Genomic DNA, 23,288 nt, shown 5'->3' on the forward strand with positions numbered 1-23,288 from the left:
GTAGAGGGGACAAGTAGTAAGAAATTAAATTAAATCAATAGCAAGAAATGAAATAGAGCTGGAAGGTGCAGAATCTGTGTGTGTAGAGTTAAGAAACTGCAAAAGGGAAGACTCTGATGGGAGTTGCATATAGACTTCCTAGAAGTAGTAAGGATGAGGGGAATAAAGTAAATCAGAAGATGGAAAATGCATGTAAGAAAAGCACTTACATTAATCACGGAGGAGTTTAACATGCAGGTTGGCTGGGAAAATCAGATTGGTAGCTGATCTCAAGAAAAGGAATTCATGAAATGTATATAACGTGTTTTTGTGTCAGAGCAGCTTCTAGCAGAGCTCACTGGGGAACAGACAGTTCTGGATGTGGTGATGTGTGAGGCAGACTTGATTAGGGAGCAGAAGATGAAGGAACCCCCACCCAGGAAGCAGTGACCATAACATGATAACATTCACCCTGCAGTTTGAGAGGGTGAAACTGGAACCTTGGTGCCATGCACTTAACTCCTTCACTTTATCTACCTTGTGCCAGTTTTCCTGTGGCTCAGGTGGCAGTCCAGAGACTATTACTGCTTTTTAGTTTACTTCCTACCTGCTTGAAACCTTTCAGCAAAACCTCCCTTCTAGTCCTACCAATGTTGTTGGTGCAAATATGGATAACCACCAATGGATTTCTCCCTTGTCTCTCCAGGTTTTTCTCTAGCCCCTCTGGGGAGGCCCTTACCCTAGCATAGGGCAGGCAACGCCGGCCTCCAGGGCTCCCATTCATGGTTGCAGGGAGCAGTTGTAATCGCCCGAGATATACTGCTCTTTACCACTCTGACATTCCTACCCCTTCCCTCCAATTGATTGGCTCTCTGTTCCAAGGTGAGGAGGTCAGTTTGCTCACTATCCCAACAATCTCCGCTCCCATCCATTCAACTCGCGGGACTCCCATCACAGAGGCTGCTCGGGATCATGTCCCTGCACCTCCCTCAGCTGCAGTCACACCTTCCCACCCTCGATCACAGATCGAGCCGGAATTGCCAAGGTAATGGGATGTGGCTACCTCGTGGGGCAGAGTGGCCTGGTGCCTTTCCCTCTCTCAAATGTGGAACAGTGTTCACTGCTCAGATTCCCACTCCTCCTACTCGCTTCCTGTTTAAGTCCAAAAGAAATAGGAACAGGGGTGGGCCATTCATCCCCTCAAGCCTGCTCCACTGTCCAAAAGGATGATGGCTGATTTGACATTTCTCATGACCATTTTCCCACAGCTATTTAAACTGTGTAACCGCCAATTCCCGGACTGATCAAGAATCTATCTATCTCAGCCTTAAATATACACAAGAACTCTGCCCACCACCCCACCCGCCCCCCGCCCCCCCCACAGCTCTCTGTGGTAAGGAGTTCCAAAGACTCACAGCCCTCTGAGAGAAGAAATTCCTCCTCATCTCAGTCTTAAATTGGTGTCCCTTTATTCTGAGACTGTGCCCTCTGGTCCTAGACTCTCCCAAGAGAGGAAACACCCTTTCAGCATTTACCCTGTCAAGCCCTTTAAGAATTCTATATGTTTCAATTAGATCACCTCTCAACCTTCTAACCTCCAGGGAGCAGAGTCCCAACCTGTTTAGCTTTTGCTTAAAAGACAATCCCTCCAAAACAGGGATCATCTGAGTGATATACTGCATCCACTGTACCCGGTGCGGCTTTCTCTACATTGGGGAAACCAAGCGGAGGCTTGGGGACCGCTTTGCAGAACACCTCCGCTCAGTTCGCAACAAACAACTGCACCTCCCAGTCGCAAACCATTTCCACTCCCCCTCCCATTCTCTTGATGACATGTCCATCATGGGCCTCCTGCACTGCCACAATGATGCCACCCGAAGGTTGCAGGAACAGCAACTCATATTCCGCCTGGGAACCCTGCAGCCATATGGTATCAATGTGGACTTCACCAGTTTCAAAATCTCCCCTTCCCCCACTGCATCCCTAAACCAGCCCAGTTCATCCCCTCCCCCCACTGCACCACACAACCAGCCCAGCTCTTCCCCCCCACCCACTGCATCCCAAAACCAGTCCAACCTGTCTCTGCCTCCCTAACCGGTTCTTCCTCTCACCCATCCCTTCCTCCCACCCCAAGCCGCACCCCCAGCTACCTACTAACCTCATCCCACCTCCTTGACCTGTCCGTCTTCCCTGGACTGACCTATCCCCTCCCTACCTCCCCACCTACACCCTCTCCACCTATCTTCTTTACTCTCCATCTTCGGTCCGCCTCCCCCTCTCTCCCTATTTATTCCAGTTCCCTCCCCCCATCCCCCTCTCTGATGAAGGGTCCAGGCCCGAAACGTCAGCTTTTGTGCTCCTGAGATGCTGCTTGGCCTGCTGTGTTCATCCAGCCTCACATTTTATTATCTATCATCTGAGTGAACCTTCTTTGATCTGCCTCCAATTAAGTTATATCTTTCCTAGAATAAGGGTAGGTAATCTGCACACCGTACTCCAGATGTGGTCTCCCCAGCACCTTGTACAGCTGCTGTAAGGTTCCCCTACTCTTACACTCCAACCCCCTTGAAATAAGGGCCAACATCCCATTACCCTTCCTGATTCCCTGCTGGCCCTGTGTGCTAGCTTTCTGTGTTTCACGCACAAGACTCCCCAAGCTCCTTTGTGTCCCAGCTTTCTGCAGTTTCTTTCCATTTCAATAATATTCTGTTCTGTTCTTCTCCCTTCCAAACTGAGCAATTTCACATTTTCCCACATTATACTCCATTTCCCAATTTTTGCCCACTTAGTTAATCGGTCAATATTTCCCTGTGAAGTGTCTGAATCCTGCTCACAAGCCTGCCGTTCCACCTATTTTTGTGTTGCCTGCAAATTTGACGAAGGTATATTCACTTCCTCCCTCCTAGTCATTTCTGTCTGCTAAACATTTGTGATCCCAGCACTGCTCTGTGTGGAACCCCACTGGTCACTGCAGCAATTGTAATGAGGTCAGCCAGGTGGCCCTCATAGAAAATGAGTCCCCTGGTTGGGCCTGTTAACCTGGTCTGTTGGAGAAAAGGGGAGTGTCGCAGATACTGGCACTCTGAGAGCTGACTCTGAATGAGGCAGGTACTAAAGACAAGGACAGTTCTAGTGTAAATAAAGGATGACTTGGTGATGGGATACCCACCTCTGTGGAGTCATTTCAATCGTGGGTTGTCGACTTGAAAAAGAACCCCTCAACCCCCACTTGCTGTTCCTTGCCTGTTAATTAATTCTCTATCCATGCCAATACACCAACACAGTGGGCTGTTTCCTCTCACTGTGTTTATCTCACTCTTTCTCTCACCAAATATTACTCACCAGGTGTAAACATGTGGGGGCATCTGGTTCCCTTGCCCCACCAGCTGCCATGTCCACTGTGGTGGCACACAAGTTCAGAGCACTGGCCAAATCAGCCCTTCTCTTTCACTATCGTCCTCTCCGCAACCATTGAGGATGGCATAACCTGAAAGGAGAGAGAGAGAGAAAGAGACCTGATACACTGCTACGTGAGGGGAGAGAAACAGAGGGAGAGGAAGCACTGAGATGCTAGCGCAAGAGGGAGAGAGAGTATGGGTGAAGTTATTTTCTGAGGGGTCTTCTGAGAGCTACTATTTTGATTTTCACCAGATACGCCTTCATTTCAGTAACATTCTTCATGCAATGTGATGCAGACAGATCACAAACTCACTTTGTGCGTTGGTGTTGGCACAGTGTACTTGGATGCACACTAGAACAGAATTAGACAAATTCAACAATACCCTCGATAATTATCAAACCTCCATTACAGTGAGAGCCACAAGACTCAAGGAAACAACATTACTGTATTTAACAAAACTTCATTTGGTTTTCAATAACTGATGATGCCTTCATAAAAGGATTTACGTGGAATTTGTTCACTGTGATTTCACATGTTTCTGCCTTCAGTTAAGTTGGCTATTCTTCTACTGGGAACCTGGTAGACTCTTTCCATCTCTCTCTGTTCTTTTGCAGGCACTCTCTTCTACTGCCTCTTCTTCCTAGCCACCTTCCCTTCCCCTCCACTCCCCTCCCCTCACCCCCACCATCGAGCCCTGACTCGGACCTCACCCCCGCTGACTCCTTATTCACCCTCCCCAACCCCAATATCCTCAGATCCACCAACCTGTCTGGCAAACCTGCTCTCTCCAGTGACCTCAGTTCAACATCCCCTCCATGTCCCTCAATCTCCCTTTCATCGCTTCAGCCCTCACTCCTACTTTGCTAACACTTGTCTTTCCCGCCTCAGGCCTCACTCCCTCCACCCCCACTCCCATTACGCCATCCTCACTCCTCCCCAACCTTCACTTTACCTCCACCTCACTCCAACCTCACTCCCTCTCCCTCACTCTGCCCTCCCGTACAGACTCATCCCCTCCTCCACTTACCCCGCTCCTTCAACCCCACTTCCTCACAAATCCCTTCATTTGCTCTTCCCTACCTCCTCCACCTTCTCACACACCCTCACAACCATCCCTTTCCCTCAGTCCATCAACTCACCCTCCTTTTCCCTCACTTCCCCACTGTCTACTCTCACTCCCCTCCTCTTTCCTCAGTTCCCCTTAAACTTCCCTCAATTCTCAGCACCCCCCCTCATTCTCCCGTCTCTCTCTCTCCCTTCCTTCGCTCCCTAGTCCACTCTCACTCTTGCCTCCCTCACCATCTCCTGCACCCTCACTTCCCATTACTCTACAGAGTGAGAGTGTGTGAGAGAGAGAGAGAGAGAGAGAGAGAGAGAGAGAGAAAGAGAGAGCAATGATACAAGCTCTGGAGAGTAGAGACAGAGAGAAGGGGTCAGGGACAGAAAGAGCGATGAAGAAAGACTGTGGCACTAAGGAAACAGAAGTCAACAGAAAGTGAACTTGAGGGACAGGAGGGATAGATCCAGGTGAACAGAGTAAAGGAAAGGGACAGAGAGAGAGAGAGAGGGAAAGAACTAAGGCACAGATAAGTGAGGAACAGAGAGGCAGAGTGTGAGACAGGGGGAAAAAAAGATAAAAAGAGGGAGAAATGATAACAGAGAAAGAAGGAAATCAAACCCTCGTCTGTACTTCAGCGATCTGTGATAATATTGCTCTAACCTGTTGCTGCTTGGAGTGTGTGTGCTTTCTGAATGTTTAACAAGAGCCATCAAATAATTGCTCAGCTAATAGAAAACTGCTTCCTGTTGTAGCCTGACTTAGGGAAGATGCTAGTCTTCTTGCCTGGTTAATAACACACTCTTTACACCAGCGCATCAGAGCAGAATACAGTATCAGCCGTGACCTGAACAAGAAATCACCAGTTAGTTCATCACCAGCTGAAGACGTCTTAAAGAGCCACTGTAATAGATGCTCCTCAGAGTTTCATGAAAGCCAGTTCTCCCAGGACACAACGCAGCAAAACCAGCTTTCTCATCAGCTATTCAGTTTACCTCTGAGTAACACAGCAATGCAAATTAAAGCCAACACAATTCCAAGACAAAAAAAGGTGTTCTCATCATGTGGCATGGTCTCCTTAATTCATCAGCAGGGTAAAGGTCACTCAAAGTGTAACAAAAGTAACAGTTTATTCACAGTAAGATCAGTTGTAGTGTAACTGCACAGAGTCAGTGTTTGATCAGCAGGGTAAGGGTCACTCACTGTGTAACTGTACAGAGTCAGTGTTTGATCAGCAGGGTAAGGGTCACTCACTGTGTAACTGTACAGAGTCAGTGTTTGATCAGCAGGGTAAGGGTCACTCACTGTGTAACTGTACAGTCAGTGTTTGATCAGCAGGGTAAGGGTCACTCACTGTGTAACTGTACAGAGTCAGTGTTTGATCAGCAGGGTAAGGGTCACTCACTGTGTAACTGTACAGAGTCAGTGTTTGATCAGCAGGGTAAGGGTCACTCACTGTGTAACTGTACAGAGTCAGTGTTTGATCAGCAGGGTAAGGGTCACTCACTGTGTAACTGTACAGAGTCAGTGTTTGATCAGCAGGGTAAGGGTCACTCACTGTGTAACTGTACAGAGTCAGTGTTTGATCAGCAGGGTAAGGGTCACTCACTGTGTAACTGTACAGAGTCAGTGTTTGATCAGCAGGGTAAGGGTCACTCACTGTATAACTGTACAGAGTCAGTGTTTGATCAGCAGGGTAAGGGTCACTCACTGTGTAACTGTACAGAGTCAGTGTTTGATCAGCAGGGTAAGGGTCACTCACTGTGTAACTGCACAGAGTCAGTGTTTGATCAGCAGGGTAAGGGTCACTCATTGTGTAACTGCACAGAGTCAGTGTTTGATCAGCAGGGTAAGGGTCACTCACTGTGTAACTGTACAGAGTCAGTGTTTGATCAGCAGGGTAAGGGTCACTCACTGTGTAACTGCACAGAGTCAGTGTTTGATCAGCAGGGTAAGGGTCACTCACTGTGTAACTGCACAGAGTCAGTGTTTGATCAGCAGGGTAAGGGTCACTCACTGTGTAACTGTACAGAGTCAGTGTTTGATCAGCAGGGTAAGGGTCACTCACTGTGTAACTGTACAGAGTCAGTGTTTGATCAGCAGGGTAAGGGTCACTCACTGTGTAACTGCACAGAGTCAGTGTTTGATCAGCAGGGTAAGGGTCACTCACTGTGTAACTGCACAGAGTCAGTGTTTGATCAGCAGGGTAAGGGTCACTCACTGTGTAACTGCACAGGGTCAGTGTTTATTCAGCAGGGTAAGGGTCACTCACTGTGTAACTGCACAGAGTCAGTGTTTGATCAGCAGGGTAAGGGTCACTCACTGTGTAACTGCACAGAGTCAGTGTTTGATCAGCAGGGTAAGGGTCACTCACTGTGTAACTGCACAGAGTCAGTGTTTGATCAGCAGGGTAAGGGTCACTCACTGTGTAACTGCACAGAGTCAGTGTTTGATCAGCAGGGTAAGGGTCACTCACTGTGTAACTGCACAGAGTCAGTGTTTGATCAGCAGGGTAAGGGTCACTCACTGTGTAACTGCACAGGGTCAGTGTTTATTCAGCAGGGTAAGGGTCACTCACAGTTAATGACGATGAATCCATTGTCAATTGTTGCAAAAACCCATCTGGTTCACTAATGTCCTTTAGTCAGCGTTCTGAGGAAGGGTCACTGGACCCGAAATGTTAACTCTGTCTTTTCCTTCGCAGATGCTGCCAAACCTGCTGAGCTTTTCCAGCGACTTTGTTTTTGAAACTGCCATCCTTGCCTGGTCTGTCCTACATGTGGCTCTAGGCCCACAGCAATGTAGTTGACTCTAAAGTGCCTTCTGGGCAATTAGGGATGGGTAGTGAACACTGGACTGGCCAGCGAAGTCCTTATCTATTGAATGAGTTTAAAAAAAGCAATGAGCTCCACAAGTTAATCACCCTTAGGCTGAAGAAATTTCTCCTCATCTCAGTTCTAAAGGGCTATCCCTTCACTCTCAGGCTGTGATCTTCAATCCTAGTCTCTCCTACTAGTGGAAACATCTTCTTCACATTCACTCTATCCAGGACTCTCAGTATCCTATAAGTTTCAATCAGATCTCTCTTCATCCTTCTAAACTTCATCGAATACAGATCCAGAGTCCTCACTGCTCCTCGTATGATTGGCCTTTCATTCTCGGGATCATTCGTACAAACATACTCTGGACACTCTGGAACACCAGCACATCTTTCTTTAGATACAGGGCCCAAAGCACAATATTCCAAATTCGGTCTGACCACAGCCCTATACAGCCTCAGTAGTGCATCGGGTCGTAGAGATATACAGCGCAGAAACAGACCCTTCAAGCCAACTCTTCCATGACATCCAGACATCCTAAATAAATCTAATCCCATTTGCCAGCATTTGCCATGTCCCTCTAAATCCTTCCTATTCATAAACCCATCCAAATTCCTTTTAAATGCTGTAACTGTACCAGCCTTCACCACTTCCTCTGGCAGCTCATTCCATACACGCACCATCCTCTGGATGAAAAAGTTGCCCTGTAGATCCCTTTTAACTCTTTCCCCTCTTACATTAACCTTACACCCTCTAGTTTTGGACTCCCCCACCCTAGGGGAAAGATCTTGTGTATTTACACTACCAAAGCGCCTCATGATTTTATAGACCACCAGAAGGTCACCTCTCAGCCTCCAGGGAAAATAGCCCCAGCCTATTCAGCCTCTCCCTGTAGCTCAAACCCTCCAACCCTGGTAACATCCTTGCAAATCTTTTCCGAACCTTTTCAAGTTTCACAACATCCTTCCTGTAGCAGGGAGACCAGAATTGCACACAGTATTCCAACAGCGGCCCCAACCAATGTCCTGTACACCTGCAACATGACCCTCCCAACTCCTATACTCAATCCATTGGCCTATGAAGGCAAGCATACCAAATGCCTTCTTCACTATCCTATCTACCTGTGACTCCACTTTCAAGGAACTGCAAACCTGCATTCAACGTCTCTTTCTTCAGCAACACTCTGCAGGACCTTACTAGGTGTACAAGTCCAGACCTGATTTGCCTTTCCAAAATGCAGCACCTCACATGTATCTAAATTGAACTCCATCTGCCATTCCTCCACCCATTGGCCCATCTGATCAAGATCCCATTGTACTCTGAGGTAACCTTCTTCGCTGTCCACTACACCTCCAATTTTGGTGTCATCTGCAAGCTTACTAACCGTTCTTCCTATGCTCATATCTAAATCATTTATATAAATGACAAAAAGCAGTGGGCCCAGCACCGATCCTTGTGGCACACCGCTGGTCACTGGCCTCCAGTCTGAAAAGCAACCCTCCACCACCACCCTCCATCTCCTACCTTCGTGCCAGTTCTGTATATATCACTGGTCTCATAGTGTAGACCTCTGGAAATGAATGCTAACATTGCCTTCATGAACTTGCATGTTAACCTTAAGAAAATCCTGAACTAAGACTCCTGAGTCCCTTTGTGCTTCAGATTTCTGAAGCCTTTACCCATTTAGGTCCATGCTTCTATTCTTCAATAGCAAAGTAAGGTAGTTTTGCAACAATACGGCTATTTGGAGATTTTTTCTTCCCTTCTCGTTAGAGCCACAAAGCGTATAAAACCAGAAATCAAGTCCAGAGAGGATCAGAAAGCAATCTTCATCACATGGTCCCATAGTCTCGTCCAAAGCCAGATTTTCCAGCAGTTAAGAACAATAAAGACCATTTGTTATCTCCCTAAAAGCTTTGCTTGGCTGTGTGCCAAAGTCACCTGACTTTCTTAGTCAGCAGTTGGATCACAGCTCTCATTAAATTGTTGACCTCACATTGAAGAATACACGTGGATTGCCTTCAGACACTCGGCCAAAACCATATCCATTTCAAAATATGCCCAAAAGCAATAATAACTTCCAGTTGTCCACATAGTCCATAATTATAGATAAGAATTCACAACACTTGTTACTCAATGCAAGGGTCACTCATAATATAACTGTACAAAGTCAGCGATTATTGCGGAAGATTGGAATGACACTGAAAATCCATTTGTGTTCTACAGACAGTGAGCTACTTTAGAGGTACAGTCTTTGTTGTGATATGGCTGTGTCACCTTGGGCACAGTAAGATCCCACAAACTGTAATGGTATAATGTCAAATAATATGTTTGCTGAGAGCAATGCTTAGGTCACAACAACAAGGAGAACTCTTTGCATAGTTCCAGGGGTCTTCCGCTTAGGAACACAGAGTTTATTGACTCTGCAGAAAGACAGACTTGAGATATTATACATTACCCACTGATTGTGCACTCATCCATCTCCCTGGTCAACACTCTGAAAGATGTTAAATGCCACAAACTAGATTGTAATCCACAAGTTAAATCTGACAGTAAGATGTATTTACATTAAGAGGACATGCACAGAGTCAGGCAAATGCAGTACATGTCCAACAACATCAAATGGCAAAATAACATGAAATCCAAATTTTTTAACAATTGTTTGACTTGATCTCTAAATCCACAGAGACCCTATTAGCCTCTGTATGTGTTAATCACCAGAAACTAAAACTTTCAGGAGGATTTACGACTTTTATGTAATTCCCCAACACGAGAGATGCTGATTTTATATTCCAAGAACACAAATCCCTTCAGAGCTCAGAGCATTGATAAATTCAACAAGAGCACAGCATCCTTCATGGATTCATCTATGAGATTGTGAACCTTTCTACTTTGGGTTTCTGTCAACTCATGTGCGTTAAAACATCTTAACAGATATGAACTAATCATCTAACTCAATGAGCTTTACACAGGGCTGTATCATTTGATTGAAGGAGGTCAACAAATCTAAATGGATCCCCAGGGAAATCTGGATACCTCTGGACAGAGTTGTGCATTAACTATGCAGAGATGTTGTCTCCCACTATGGGAGAGTCTAGGACCGGAGCGCTTCATCCTAGAATAAGGGGTCACACATTTAAGACAGATAAGAGGAATGTCTTCTCTCACAGGGTGATGAATCTGTGGAATTCTTTACCCCAGAGGGCTAACAAAGAACAGTACAGCACAAGAACAGAACCTTCAGCCTACAAAGGCTGCGCTAACACATTATGCCTTTCTAATCTACAAATGTTTTGCCTCTTCCCGACTCATATATCTGTCAAGATTCCTCTTCAACATTGCTTTGTATCCACCTCGCCTGGTACCGCATTCCAGATACTTACTAACCCCTGTGTAAAAAATACCTGTCCCTCACACCTCCTATAAATTAGCCCCTTTTACCTTAGACCTATGTCCCCTGGTATCTGACATTCCTAACCTGGGGAAAAAAGACTCTTGATTGTCCATTCTATCTGTGCCTCTCAAATTTGTAAACTTCTATTGGGTTGTCCCACATCTACAACATTTGATTAAAAACAAACCAAGTTTGTCCAATCTCACCTCATAGTTAATTCCTTTCAAACAAGGCAACATCCTGCTAAGCCCTATCTATACCCTCTCCAAAGTCTCCACAAATTTCTGGTAACGTGGTGATGAGCACTGCATGCAAAATTTTAAATGTGGTCAAGCTAACGTTTCTGAAGAATGTTCTAGGCCCGAAACGTCAGCTTTCCTGCTCCTCTGATGCTGCTTGACCTGCTGTGTTCATCCAGCTCCACACCATGTTATGTCATGCAACATGACTTGTCAATTTTAAACTTTATACACCAGCACTTCCACCTCAGGCAGACTGATGAAGACAAGCATGCCATATGCCTCCTTGACCACTACATCCACTTGTGTTGCTACTTTCAAGTAGCTGTACGCCTCGATGTCTCTGTATGTTAAAGCTGCCATTTACTGTACGCTTCCCTCTTGCATTAGATCTGACAAAATGCATCACTTCACATTTGTCTGGATTAATTTCCGTCTGCCATTTCCCTTGCCCAAGTCTCCAGTCTATCTATATCCTGCTGTATCCACTAGCAATCCTCCTCAATCTCCGCAGTTCCCCTAATCTTTATGTCATCCACAAACATAGTAATCAGGCCACTTAGCTTCTCCTCCAAATCATATTACAAAACCTGGGGGTCCCAGCACTGATCCCTGCTGGACTCCAATGGTCACAGATCTCCAGTTAGAGAAACATTCTTCCATTGCTATCTTCTAAGGCCAAACCAGATCTGTATTCATCTAACTCACTCATCACAGATCCGATGTGACTTCACTTTTTGTATTAACCTGCTATGAGGGACTTTCTCCATAGCCTTGTTAAAATCCGTGTCAACAACACGCAATGCCCTGCCCTCATCAATCACCTTTGTCATTTCCGCAGTCAGATTTGTGGTACATGATCTTCCCCGCACAAAGCCTTGCTGGCAGTCACTAATAAGTCCATATTTGTCCAAATATAAATAAATCCTATTCACAAGAATTTTCTCTAATAATTTCCCACCACTGACATCAGGCTCCTTTGTAATTTCCTAGTGTATCCTAAAAAAATAGGGGTAGGCCATTTAGAACAGAGTTGAGGAGAAACTTCTTCACCCAGACAGTGGTGGATATATGGAATGTTCTGCCCCAGAAGGCAGTGGAGGAGAACTCTCTGGATACTTTCAAGAAAGAGATGGATAGAACATAGAACATAGAACATTACAGCACAGTACAGGCCCTTCGGCCCTCGCTGTTGTGCCGACCTGTCATACCGATCTCAAGCCCATCTAACCTACACTATTCCATGTACGTCCATATGCTTATCCAATGACAACTTAAATGTACCTAAAGTTGGTGAATCTACTACCGTTGCAGGCAAAGCGTTCCATTCCCTTACTACTCTCTGAGTAAAGAAACTACCTCTGACATCTGTCCTATATCTTTCACCCCTCAATTTACAGCTATGCCCCCTCGTGCTCACCGTCACCATCCTAGGAAAAAGGCTCTCCCTATCCACCCTATCCAACCCTCTGATTATTTTATATGTTTCAATTAAGTCACCTCTCAAAAGTCACCTCTCAACCTAAGTCACCTCTCAACCTTCTTCTCTCTAATGAAAACAGCCTCAAGTCCCTCAGCCTTTCCTCGTAAGACCTTTCCTCCAGACCAGGCAACATCCTAGTAAATCTCCTCTGCACCCTTTCCAAAGCTTCCACATCCTTCTTATAATGCGGTGACCAGAACTGTACACAATACTCCAAGTGCTCTTAAAGATAGTGGAATCGAGGGTTATGGGGATAAGGCAGGTACAGGATACTGATTGTGGATGATCAGCCATGATCATAATGAATGGTGGTGCTGGCTCGAAGGGCCGAATGGCCTACTCCAGCACCTATTGTCTATTGACTATTGTCTATCCCTGTTGACCTTCTTAAACATTAGAACAACGTTGGCTATTCTCCAGTCCTCTGGGACCTCTCCTGTGACTGAAGAGGATGTAAATATTTCATACAAGGCCCCAACAATTTTTTCACCTGCCTCCCTCAGCATTCTGGGATAAGTCCCATCTGTCAGGTGTACACAGGTGAAGGGTCATCTGGCAAGTGGAAGGCTTTCAAAAGCGAGATAACAAGAGTTTAGGACAGCATGTTCCTGTTAGTGTGAGGGCAAGGCTGGCAGGAGTAGGGAACACCTCATGACGAGAGATATTGAGGCTCTGATCAAGAAAAGGAAGGAGGCATAAAATAAGTATAGACAGCTGGGATCAAATGAATCCCTTAAGGGTACACGGGGTGTACGAGTGCACTTAAGAGGGAAATAAGGAGGGCAAAAAGGGAACCTGAGATAGTTTTGGAAAGAAGGTTAAGGAGAAGCCAAAGGGATTCCACAAATACATTAAGGGCAAAAGAGTAATTAGGGAGAGAATAGGGCCCCTTAAAGATCAACAATATTATCTATATGTGGAATCACAAGAGGTAAGTGGAATCGTAAATGACTATATCAGGTCAATATTTACTGCAGAGAAAGACGCAAAACTAGGCAACTGGGGAAATAAATAGTCCAAGTCTTGAAAACAGTCCACATTACAAGGCAGAGGTGCTAGAAGTCTTAAACCTCACTGACCCAATCAAATGTATCCCAGGACATTGTTGAGAGCTAGGGAAGAAGTTATGAAGGCCCAGCAGAAATATCTGTGTCATTGACAGCTATGGGTGAGGTGCCAGAAAACTGAGAGGTGGCTAATGTTGTGCCATTATTTAAGAAAGGCTGTATGGAAAAACCAAGGGAGTACAGACCGGTGATCCTAACATCTATGGTGGGTAAGCAGTTGAAGCAGATTCTGAGGGACTTACATGCATTTGAAATGAAAAGGGCTAATTAGGGATAGTCAGCGAGGCTTTGTGCATGGAAAATCATGTCTCATGAATTTGATTGAGCTTTTTGAAGAGTTTGAAGAGAAGATAGATGATGGCAGAATGGTAGACGTTGTCTAAATGGACTTTAGAAAGGCCTTTGACATGGGTCCACTGGTGGACTGATTAGTGACGTTAATTAATCCACGGATCCAAGGAGAACTAGCCAATTGGATACACATTGGTTTGATGGCAGGGCACGGACAGTGGTGGTAGAGGGCTGCTAGAGGCCTGTTACCAGTGGTGTGCCATAAAGATCGGTGTTGGGTCCACTATTGTTTGTCCTTTATATGAACAACTCAGATGAGAAGATAGGAGGCATAGTTAATAAGTTTGTGGATGACCCCAAAAATGGTGATATAGTGGACAGTGAAGAAGGTTTTCTTTAATTTGTGGGATGTGGTCATTTCTGGTTGGGCCCAGCATTTCTTACCCATCCCTAGTTGCCCCTTGAGAAGGTGGGGGTGAGTTGCCTTCTTTAACAGCTGCAGTCCATATGTTGTGGGTTGACCCACAATTCCCTTAGGGAGGGAATTCCAGAATTTTAACTCAGCGACAGTGAAGGAATGGTGATATATTTCCAAGTCAGGATGGTGAATGGCTTGGAGGGGAACTTGCAGGGGGTGGTGCTCCTATGTATCTGCTGCCTTTGTCCTTCTAGATGGAAGTGGTTGTGGGTATGAAAGGTGCTGCCTGAGGATCTTTGGTGAATTTCTGCAGAGCACCTTGTAGATAGTACACACTGTTGCAACTGAGCACCGGTGGTGGAGGGAGTGGATGTTTGTGGATGTGGTGCCAATCAAGCAGCTGCTTTGTCCTGGATGGTGTGAAACTTCTTGAGTGTTGTTGGGGCTGCCCCCATCCAGGCAAGTGGGGAGTATTCCATCACACTCCTGACTTGTGCCTTGGAGATGGTGGACAGGCTTTAGTAAGTCAGGACGTGAGTTACTTGTCACAGTATTCCTAGCTTCTGGCCTGCTCTTGTAGCCACTGTGTCTATGTGGTGAGTACATTTGAGTTTCAGGTCAACGGTAAACCCCAGGATATTGATAATGGGGGTTCAGTGATCGTAACACTATTGAATGGCAAGTGGCAGAGTTTGAATTGCCTCTAATTGGTGATGGAGTTGCCTGGAGTTTGGGTGGCACAGATGTTACTTACCACTTATCAGCCCGAGCCTGGATATTGTCCAGGTCTTGCTGCATTTGAACATGAACTGCTTCAGTATCCGAGGAGTCACGAATGGTGCTGAACATTGTGCAATCGTCTCAGAGCATAACGGGATCTTGGTCAACTGGGCCAGTGAGCCAAGGATTAGCAGATGGAGTTTAATTTAGAAAAAAATGTGAGGTGGTGCATTTTGATTAGACAAACAGGCAAGACTTACTCAGTTAATGGTGGGGCCCTGGGGAGTGTTGTTAAACAGAGAGAATTAGGGGTGCAGGTACATAGTTCCTTGAAAGCAGTGTAACAGGTAGAAAGAGCAGTGAAGATGGCATTTGGCACTCTTGCCTTCAAAGGTCAGTGCGCCAAGGACAGGAGTTGAGATGTCATGTTACAGCTGTCCAAGACATTGTTACGGCCACATTAGTCTCCCTGCTGTAGGAAGGATATTATTACTGGAAAGGGGACAAAAAAAGATTTGCAAGCATGTTACTGGGATTGGACGGCATGAGAGGGAGAGGCCGGATGTGTGGGGACTTTTTCAACTGGAGTGTAAGTGGATGATGGGGGTGGGGGGGTGGGTGGGAGGGGGGAGTGGCCTCATTGAGGTTTATAAAATCATTCGGGGCATAGAAAGGGTGAATTGCCAAGGTCTCTTCTCCAGGGTGGGGGGAGTTCAAAACAGGAGGGCCTGGGCTTGAAGTGAGAGGGGAAAGATGAAAAAAGGACCTGAGGGGCATCTTTTTCACACAAGAGGGTGGTGTGTAAATGGAACGAGCTGCCAGAGGACGTGGCAGAGGTGGGTACAATTACAACAGTTTAAAGACATTTGCACAGGTACATGGATAGGAAGGGTTTAGAGGGACATGGGCCAAGTGCAGGCAGATGGGGCTAGTTGAGTTTAAGTAACCTGGTCGGCATGGATAAGTTGGGCCGAAAGGTCTGTTTTTGACTATATGACTCTAAGTCCTGAGAACTTGTCTACATTTAGGTTTTTTAAAACACCTCTACTGCCCTGGAATATCAACACCCTAACTTGAGACTCACCATTCACCCATATCCCTCTCTATTGTGAATACTGATGTAAAGTATTCATTAAGAACCTCACCCACTTCCTCTTGCCCCTTGCATACATTTCCTCCCTTGTGCGTGAGTGGGCCAACTCTTTCCCTAGTTACCCTCTTGCTTCTAACATATGGATAAAATGCCATTGTATTTTCCCTAATCTTATTTGCCAAAGACATTTCATGGGCCTTTTTAGCCTTCTGAACTCCTTGTTTGAATTCTTTCTCGTCAAGGGTCATTAAGTATAATTAAGGCTGAGATAGACAGGTTGTTAATTAGTAAGGAAATCAAGGGTAATGGGGAAAATAGGATGTGAATAATTCAGAAAAATCATTCATTAAATCTTCTCCAACTGAGGGTCAGCAAACATGGATGTTGCGAGTTTGGGAATCCACTAACTCAACTCCTGTCTCCCCAAAGTTGGTCCCTTTGATCTCTTGGTGTACCATTTACAAGGCACAAGTCAGGACTGTGATGCAATGTTGCCCACTCCATAGAATCCCTATAGTGTGGAAGTAGGCCATTCAGCCCATCAAAGCCATACTACCTTCTGAAGTGTATCCTTCACCCACTGACCTACCCTATAACCCTACCTTCCCCAAAGTAACACACCTAATCTACACATCCCTGGTCACGATGAGACAATTTAGCATGGCCAATCCAACTAACCTGCATATCTTTGGACTGTGGGAGAAAACCGGAGCACCCGGAGGAAACCCACGCGGACGCAGGGAGAATGTGCAAATGGTGCACAGGCAGTCGCCGAAGGTGGAATCAAACCTGGGTCCCTGGTGCTGTGAAGCAGCAGTGTTAACCACTGAGCCACCGTGCTGCAGGTGTATTTATAAACAAGTCATTTTCAGGCTGCAAAGGGCGTGGTAAGGACGTGGAATGCCCTGCCTGCAACAGTAGTAGACTCACCAACGTTAAGGGCATTTAAAATTGTCTTTGGATAAACATATAGATGATAATGGAATAGTGTAGATTAGATGGGCTTCAGATTGGTTTCACAGGTCGGCGCAACAGCAAGGGCCGAAGGTTCTGTGCTGCGCTGTCATGTTCTATGATCTATGTTCTAAATGGTTGGGGTGTGGAATGCAATACTTGCAGGTTTGGTGGGAACAGGTTCAATTGAATTATTCAAGAGGGAACTGGATGGTTATTTGGACAGAAATAGGGTGTAAAGGTTTGAAGTGAGGAACTGCAGTTTGGCACTAGGCAATGATGCTCGTCTGAGGAGCTACCAGAGGCACGATGGGGCGAATGGCCTCTTTCTGCCGTTTAACAATTCTGTGATTCGGTAATTTCAAGCTGGAGCTGAAACGCTGTGCTGTTAGCATTACAGAGGAGACAGTGAGATTTGGTGGATCATACGAAGTAACTAATATAATCAGTGACTTATCTAGTATCTAGTAGGCACTTCAGATCGTGGGTAGAGTCACTGGCTATACCTTGTCAACATGTTGAAATGATAACATTATAGGGAGGAAGAATTGGTCAGAAGTCACACGACACCAGGTTATGGTCCATCAGGTTTATTCAAAATCACAAGCTTTCATAGCACTAGAGATAACGGGAACTGCAGATGCTGGAGAATCCGAGATAACAAAGTGTGGAGCTGGATGAACACAGCAGGCCAAGCAGCATCTCAGGAGCATAAAAGCTGATGTTTCGGGCCTAGATCCTTCACCAGAAAAGGGTCTAGGCCCGAAACGTCAGCTTTTGTGCTCCTCAGATACTGCTTGGCCTGCTGTGTCCATCCTTTCATAGCACTGCCCCTTTGTCAGGTGAACAAGCACTGCTCCAAAAGCCAATGATTTCCAATCAACCTGGTGCTGTGTGACTCCTGACCTCATCCACCCCAGTTCAACACCAGCAGGTCTACTCCGAAGATAAGAAAGGGCAAGAATGGAAGAAACACAGTGAGAGTGAGGCAGAAGGAAATGTAGACAATTCAGAAATCAAACCTTCTACAATCTGATTATGTAGTACTGCAATACTATTAAGACCATAAGATATAGGAGCAGAAGTAGGCCATTCAGCCCATCTGCTCTGCTCCACCACTCAATGAGATCGTGGTCGATCTGATCATTGTCAACTCCACTTTCGGCTATCGTTTTTCCATAATCCTTGATTCCCTTCCTCAATAAAAACCTGTCTGACTCAGCCTTAAATACACTTAACAGCCCAGCCTCAACCAGCACCCTGTGGTAAAGAATTCCACAGATTCAAAACCCTTTGGCGAAAAGGAACTCCGCTTCATCTTGGTCTTAATTGCCACATCTGAGTATCAGGAGATGTTGTTTAGGAGGCAGACCCCATCACTCCTTGCTTTGCCTGGGAATGTCAATCGGTCCATTTGGTGAACTGAGAAGTGCTCAGGTTGTAAGGCACACTCAGGTGTAGCAGGAGTGAGCCACGTCCCTGTAGAACAGAGCACACAGCAGCCTCGCAGTTCCCTTTGGAAGGTGAGTCTAGCATTCAGGACATCCATCTTGTTTGCAATAACTTGGACATTTGCAAGGAGGACGCTGGGGAAGCCCCCATGGTTCCAGCCTCACCTGAAGCCCCGTGCATCTTCCATGTATCCTGGGTAGGTGGCTGCTCCTAGTAAAATCCCGGGCATTGGTGAGGGACATCCAAGAAGAAAGTCTGTGTTCTCGATGGGGTCCTGGGCACCAGTTGCGGCCTTCAGCATTTTGGCAGGGTCTTGTGACCTGTTTGGTTGGGTCTCCTTGATGTCATGTTACTGTGTTCCTTGTCCCAACGTTGGTCCGGCCTTGGTTCCGGGTTTCCACGAGGTCGGGCCTGCGACAGGCCAGGAGGCCTCTTGTCTTGTGGTTCTAACATTAGCTGCGTTCCATGGGGGCCTGGGCACTATCCTCGTGCACATGCACTCTTGCGGGGGGAGGTGGTGTGGGAAATCTATCAACTCCTAAAAAGTTTTGGTATCTGGTGCCTCAGGAAACAAATAGGGTACTAATAACTGAAAAAACTGCAGGTCCACGAGCTGTCAGGACAATCTCTCATCGATTTCCATCTGCCCCAATGTCACTTGCTTGGAAAAAATTAACACATTCTTCCACATTCTGGGCCCCATCTTCAACGGCAGGATCGAACAAGTCAAGCTTTGCAAACAAACACATGATGCCAGAAATCCTAACTCAAGGATGGCTATTGCGAGTCAATCTCTTCAGGAGTGTATTGCTTTTCTCTCGTTACCATTAAAGTAACTCCACAGAGGCTGATAGCCTCCATTTACACGTGCATAATTATTGACACTGCTCCAGCTTCCTCAGAGCCAGCAGTAAGAGTGAACAGAAACTTTGACATTCCTGTTTCTATCTGCCAGCCAGGGCTCCCTGATTGGACCAGCTTAACAGCCCCCATTCAGGGAACTCATATTCTATGAGGGCCACCTGGATAACCTTGTTACATTTAGATACTCTTCATTTCTTGCCCTCAATTCAGTTTCATGCTTATCTCAGGATTTCTCCAGACTGCGCTGAATGTGACCTTGCTCTCTAACAGATGTGTGGTTGTCACCACACCCCAAATCCTGCGACTGTTCAGGACAACAGCTCTGCATCACCTTTGCAACAAAATAGACAATAAATATAGACCCAGTCAGTGAAATCCACATCGAGGGTGTGACTAACACAAAGCGTCAGCCTCAGACTAATCCCATTATCCCCGATTGTGGGAAGACAGCCTGGCAGCAGGTTCACTCACAACAAGAACCTCAGAAATGAGCTCACCCTTCCAGCGGATCTGAGCTGCCTTATCCCCCACACTCCCTCTGGATCTGAGCTGCCTTATCCCCCACACTCCCTCTGGATCTGAGCTGCCTTATGTCCCACACTCCCTCTGGATCTGAGCTGCCTTATCCCCCACACTCCCTCTGGATCTGAGCTGCCTTATCCCCCACACTCCCTCTGGATCTGAGCTGCCTTATCCCCCACACTCCCTCTGGATCTGAACTGCCTTATGTCCCACACTCCCTCTGGATCTGAACTGCCTTATGTCCCACACTCCCTCTGGATCTGAACTGCCTCATCCCCCACACTCCCTCTGGATCTGAGCTGCCTTATGTCCCACACTCCCTCTGGATCTGAACTGCCTTATCCCCCACACTCCCTCTGGATCTGAACTGCCTTATGTCCCACACTCCCTCTGGATCTGAGCTGCCTCATCCCCCACACTCCCTCTGGATCTGAGCTGCCTCATCCCCCACACTCCCTCTGGATCTGAACTGCCTCATCCCCCACACTCCCTCTGGATCTGAGCTGCCTTATCCCCCACACTCCCTCTGGATCTGAACTGCCTCATCCCCCACACTCCCTCTGGATCTGAGCTGCCTTATGTCCCACACTCCCTCTGGATCTGAACTGCCTTATCCCCCACACTCCCTCTGGATCTGAACTGCCTTATGTCCCACACTCCCTCTGGATCTGAGCTGCCTCATCCCCCACACTCCCTCTGGATCTGAGCTGCCTCATCCCCCACACTCCCTCTGGATCTGAACTGCCTCATCCCCCACACTCCCTCTGGATCTGAACTGCCTTATCCCCCACACTCCCTCTGGATCTGAGCTGCCTCATCCTCCACACTCCCACCGGATCTGAGCTGCCTTATCCCCCACACTCCCTCTGGATCTGAGCTGCCTCATCCCCCACACTCCCCCTGGATCTGAGCTGCCTTATCCCCCACACTCCCTCTGGATCTGAGCTGCCTCATCCCCCACACTCCCCCTGGATCTGAGCTGCCTTATGTCCCACACTCCCTCTGGATCTGAACTGCCTCATCCCCCACACTCCCTCTGGATCTGAACTGCCTTATCCCCCACACTCCCTCTGGATCTGAGCTGCCTTATCCCTCACACTCCCCCTGGATCTGAACTGCCTTATCCCCCACACTCCCTCTGGATCTGAGCTGCCTTATCCCCCACACTCCCTCTGGATCTGAGCTGCCTTATCCACCACACTCCCCCTGGATCTGAACTGCCTCATCCCCCACACTCCCTCTGGATCTGAGCTGCCTTATCCCCCACACTCCGTCTGGATCTGAACTGCCTTATCCCCCACACTCCCACCGGATCTGAGCTGCCTTATCCCCCACACTCCCTCTGGATCTGAGCTGCCTTATCCCCCACACTCCCTCTGGATCTGAACTGCCTTATCCCCCACACTCCCTCTGGGTCTGAACTGCCTTAACCCCCACACTCCCTCTGGATCTGAGCTGCCTTATCCCCCACACTCCCTCTGGATCTGAGCTGCCTCATCCCCCACACTCCCTCTGGATCTGAGCTGCCTTATCCCCCACACTCCCTCTGGATCTGAGCTGCCTTATCCCTCACACTCCCTCTGGATCTGAGCTGCCTCATCCCCCACACTCCCTCTGGATCTGAGCTGCCTTATGTCCCACACTCCCTCTGGATCTGAGCTGCCTCATCCCTCACACTCCCTCTGGATCTGAGCTGCCTTATGTCCCACACTCCCTCTGGATCTGAACTGCCTCATCCCCCACACTCCCTCTGGATCTGAGCTGCCTTATGTCCCACACTCCCTCTGGATCTGAGCTGCCTTATGTCCCACACTCCCTCTGGATCTGAACTGCCTTATCCCCCACACTCCCTCTGGATCTGAGCTGCCTTATGTCCCACACTCCCTCTGGATCTGAACTGCCTCATCCCCCACACTCCCTCTGGATCTGAGCTGCCTCATCCCCCACACTCCCTCTGGATCTGAACTGCCTTATCCCCCACACTCCCTCTGGATCTGAACTGCCTTATCCCCCACACTCCCTCTGGATCTGAGCTGCCTTATCCCCCACACTCCCTCTGGATCTGAGCTGCCTCATCCCCCACACTCCCCCTGGATCTGAGCTGCCTCAGCCCCCACACTCCCTCTGGATCTGAGCTGCCTTATCCCCCACACTCCCTCTGGATCTGAGCTGCCTTATCCCCCACACTCCCTCTGGAGCTGAACTGCCTTGTCCCCCACACTCCCTCTGGATCTGAGCTGCCTTATCCCCCACACTCCCTCTGGATCTGAGCTGCCTCATCCCCCACACTCCCTCTGGATCTGAGCTGCCTTATCCCCCACACTCCCTCTGGATCTGAGCTGCCTTATCCCCCACACTCCCTCTGGATCTGAGCTGCCTTATCCCTCACACTCCCTCTGGATCTGAGCTGCCTCATCCCCCACACTCCCTCTGAATCTGAGCTGCCTCATCCCCCACACTCCCTCTGGATCTGAGCTGCCTCATCCCTCACACTCCCTCTGGATCTGAGCTGCCTTATGTCCCACACTCCCTCTGGATCTGAGCTGCCTTATCCCCCACACTCCCTCTGGATCTGAACTGCCTTATCCCCCACACTCCCTCTGGATCTGAGCTGCCTTATCCCCCACACTCCCTCTGGATCTGAACTGCCTTATCCCCCACACTCCCTCTGGATCTGAGCTGCCTCATCCCCCACACTCCCTCTGGATCTGAACTGCCTTATCCCCCACACTCCCTCTGGATCTGAGCTGCCTTATCCCCCACACTCCCTCTGGATCTGAACTGCCTTATCCCCCACACTCCCTCTGGATCTGAGCTGCCTTATCCCCCACACTCCCTCTGGATCTGAGCTGCGTTATCCCCCACACTCCCTCTGGATCTGAGCTGCCTCATCCCTCACACTCCCTCTGGATCTGAGCTGCCTTATGTCCCACACTCCCTCTGGATCTGAGCTGCCTTATGTCCCACACTCCCTCTGGATCTGAACTGCCTCATCCCCCACACTCCTCCTGGATCTGAGCTGCCTTATCCCCCACACTCCCTCTGGATCTGAACTGCCTCATCCCCCACACTCCTCCTGGATCTGAGCTGCCTTATCCCCCACACTCCCTCTGGATCTGAACTGCCTCATCCCCCACACTCCCTCTGGATCTGAGCTGCCTTATCCCCCACACTCCCTCTGGATCTGAACTGCCTTATCCCCCACACGCCCTCTGGATCTGAACTGCCTTATCCCCCACACTCCCCCTGGATGTGAGCTGCCTCATCCCCCACACTCCCTCTTGATCTGGACTGGTTTATCACCCACACTCCCTCTGGATCTGAACTGCCTTATCCCCCACACTCCCCCTGGATGTGAGCTGCCTTATCCCCCACACTCCCTCTTGATCTGGACTGGTTTATCCCCCACACTCCCTCTGGATCTGAACTGCCTTATCCCCCACACTCCCCCTGGATGTGAGCTGCCTTATCCCTCACACACCTTCTGGATCTGGACTGGTTTATCCCCACTCCCACTGGATCTGAACTTGTGGATC

At 47.9% G+C, this 23,288-nt stretch overlaps 1 protein-coding gene across 3 annotated transcripts in view; it reads right to left on the minus strand.

Annotated features, from left to right (window-relative positions):
* The window catches only part of LOC125454451 (anion exchange protein 3), a 169,663-nt gene that overhangs the window by 141,385 nt on the left and 4,990 nt on the right, over positions 1-23,288 (minus strand). For all 3 annotated transcript variants that reach the window (XM_059647564.1, XM_059647565.1, XM_059647563.1), the window contains exon 2: positions 3,322-3,466. In XM_059647564.1, coding sequence (XP_059503547.1) covers positions 3,322-3,372 — 51 coding nt within the window. In that variant the 5' untranslated portion in view covers positions 3,373-3,466. The remainder of the gene's footprint in view (positions 1-3,321; positions 3,467-23,288) is intronic.

Source organism: Stegostoma tigrinum, chromosome 7 (assembly GCF_030684315.1).
Source record: "Stegostoma tigrinum isolate sSteTig4 chromosome 7, sSteTig4.hap1, whole genome shotgun sequence".
Classification (NCBI taxonomy): Eukaryota; Metazoa; Chordata; class Chondrichthyes; order Orectolobiformes; family Stegostomatidae; genus Stegostoma; species Stegostoma tigrinum.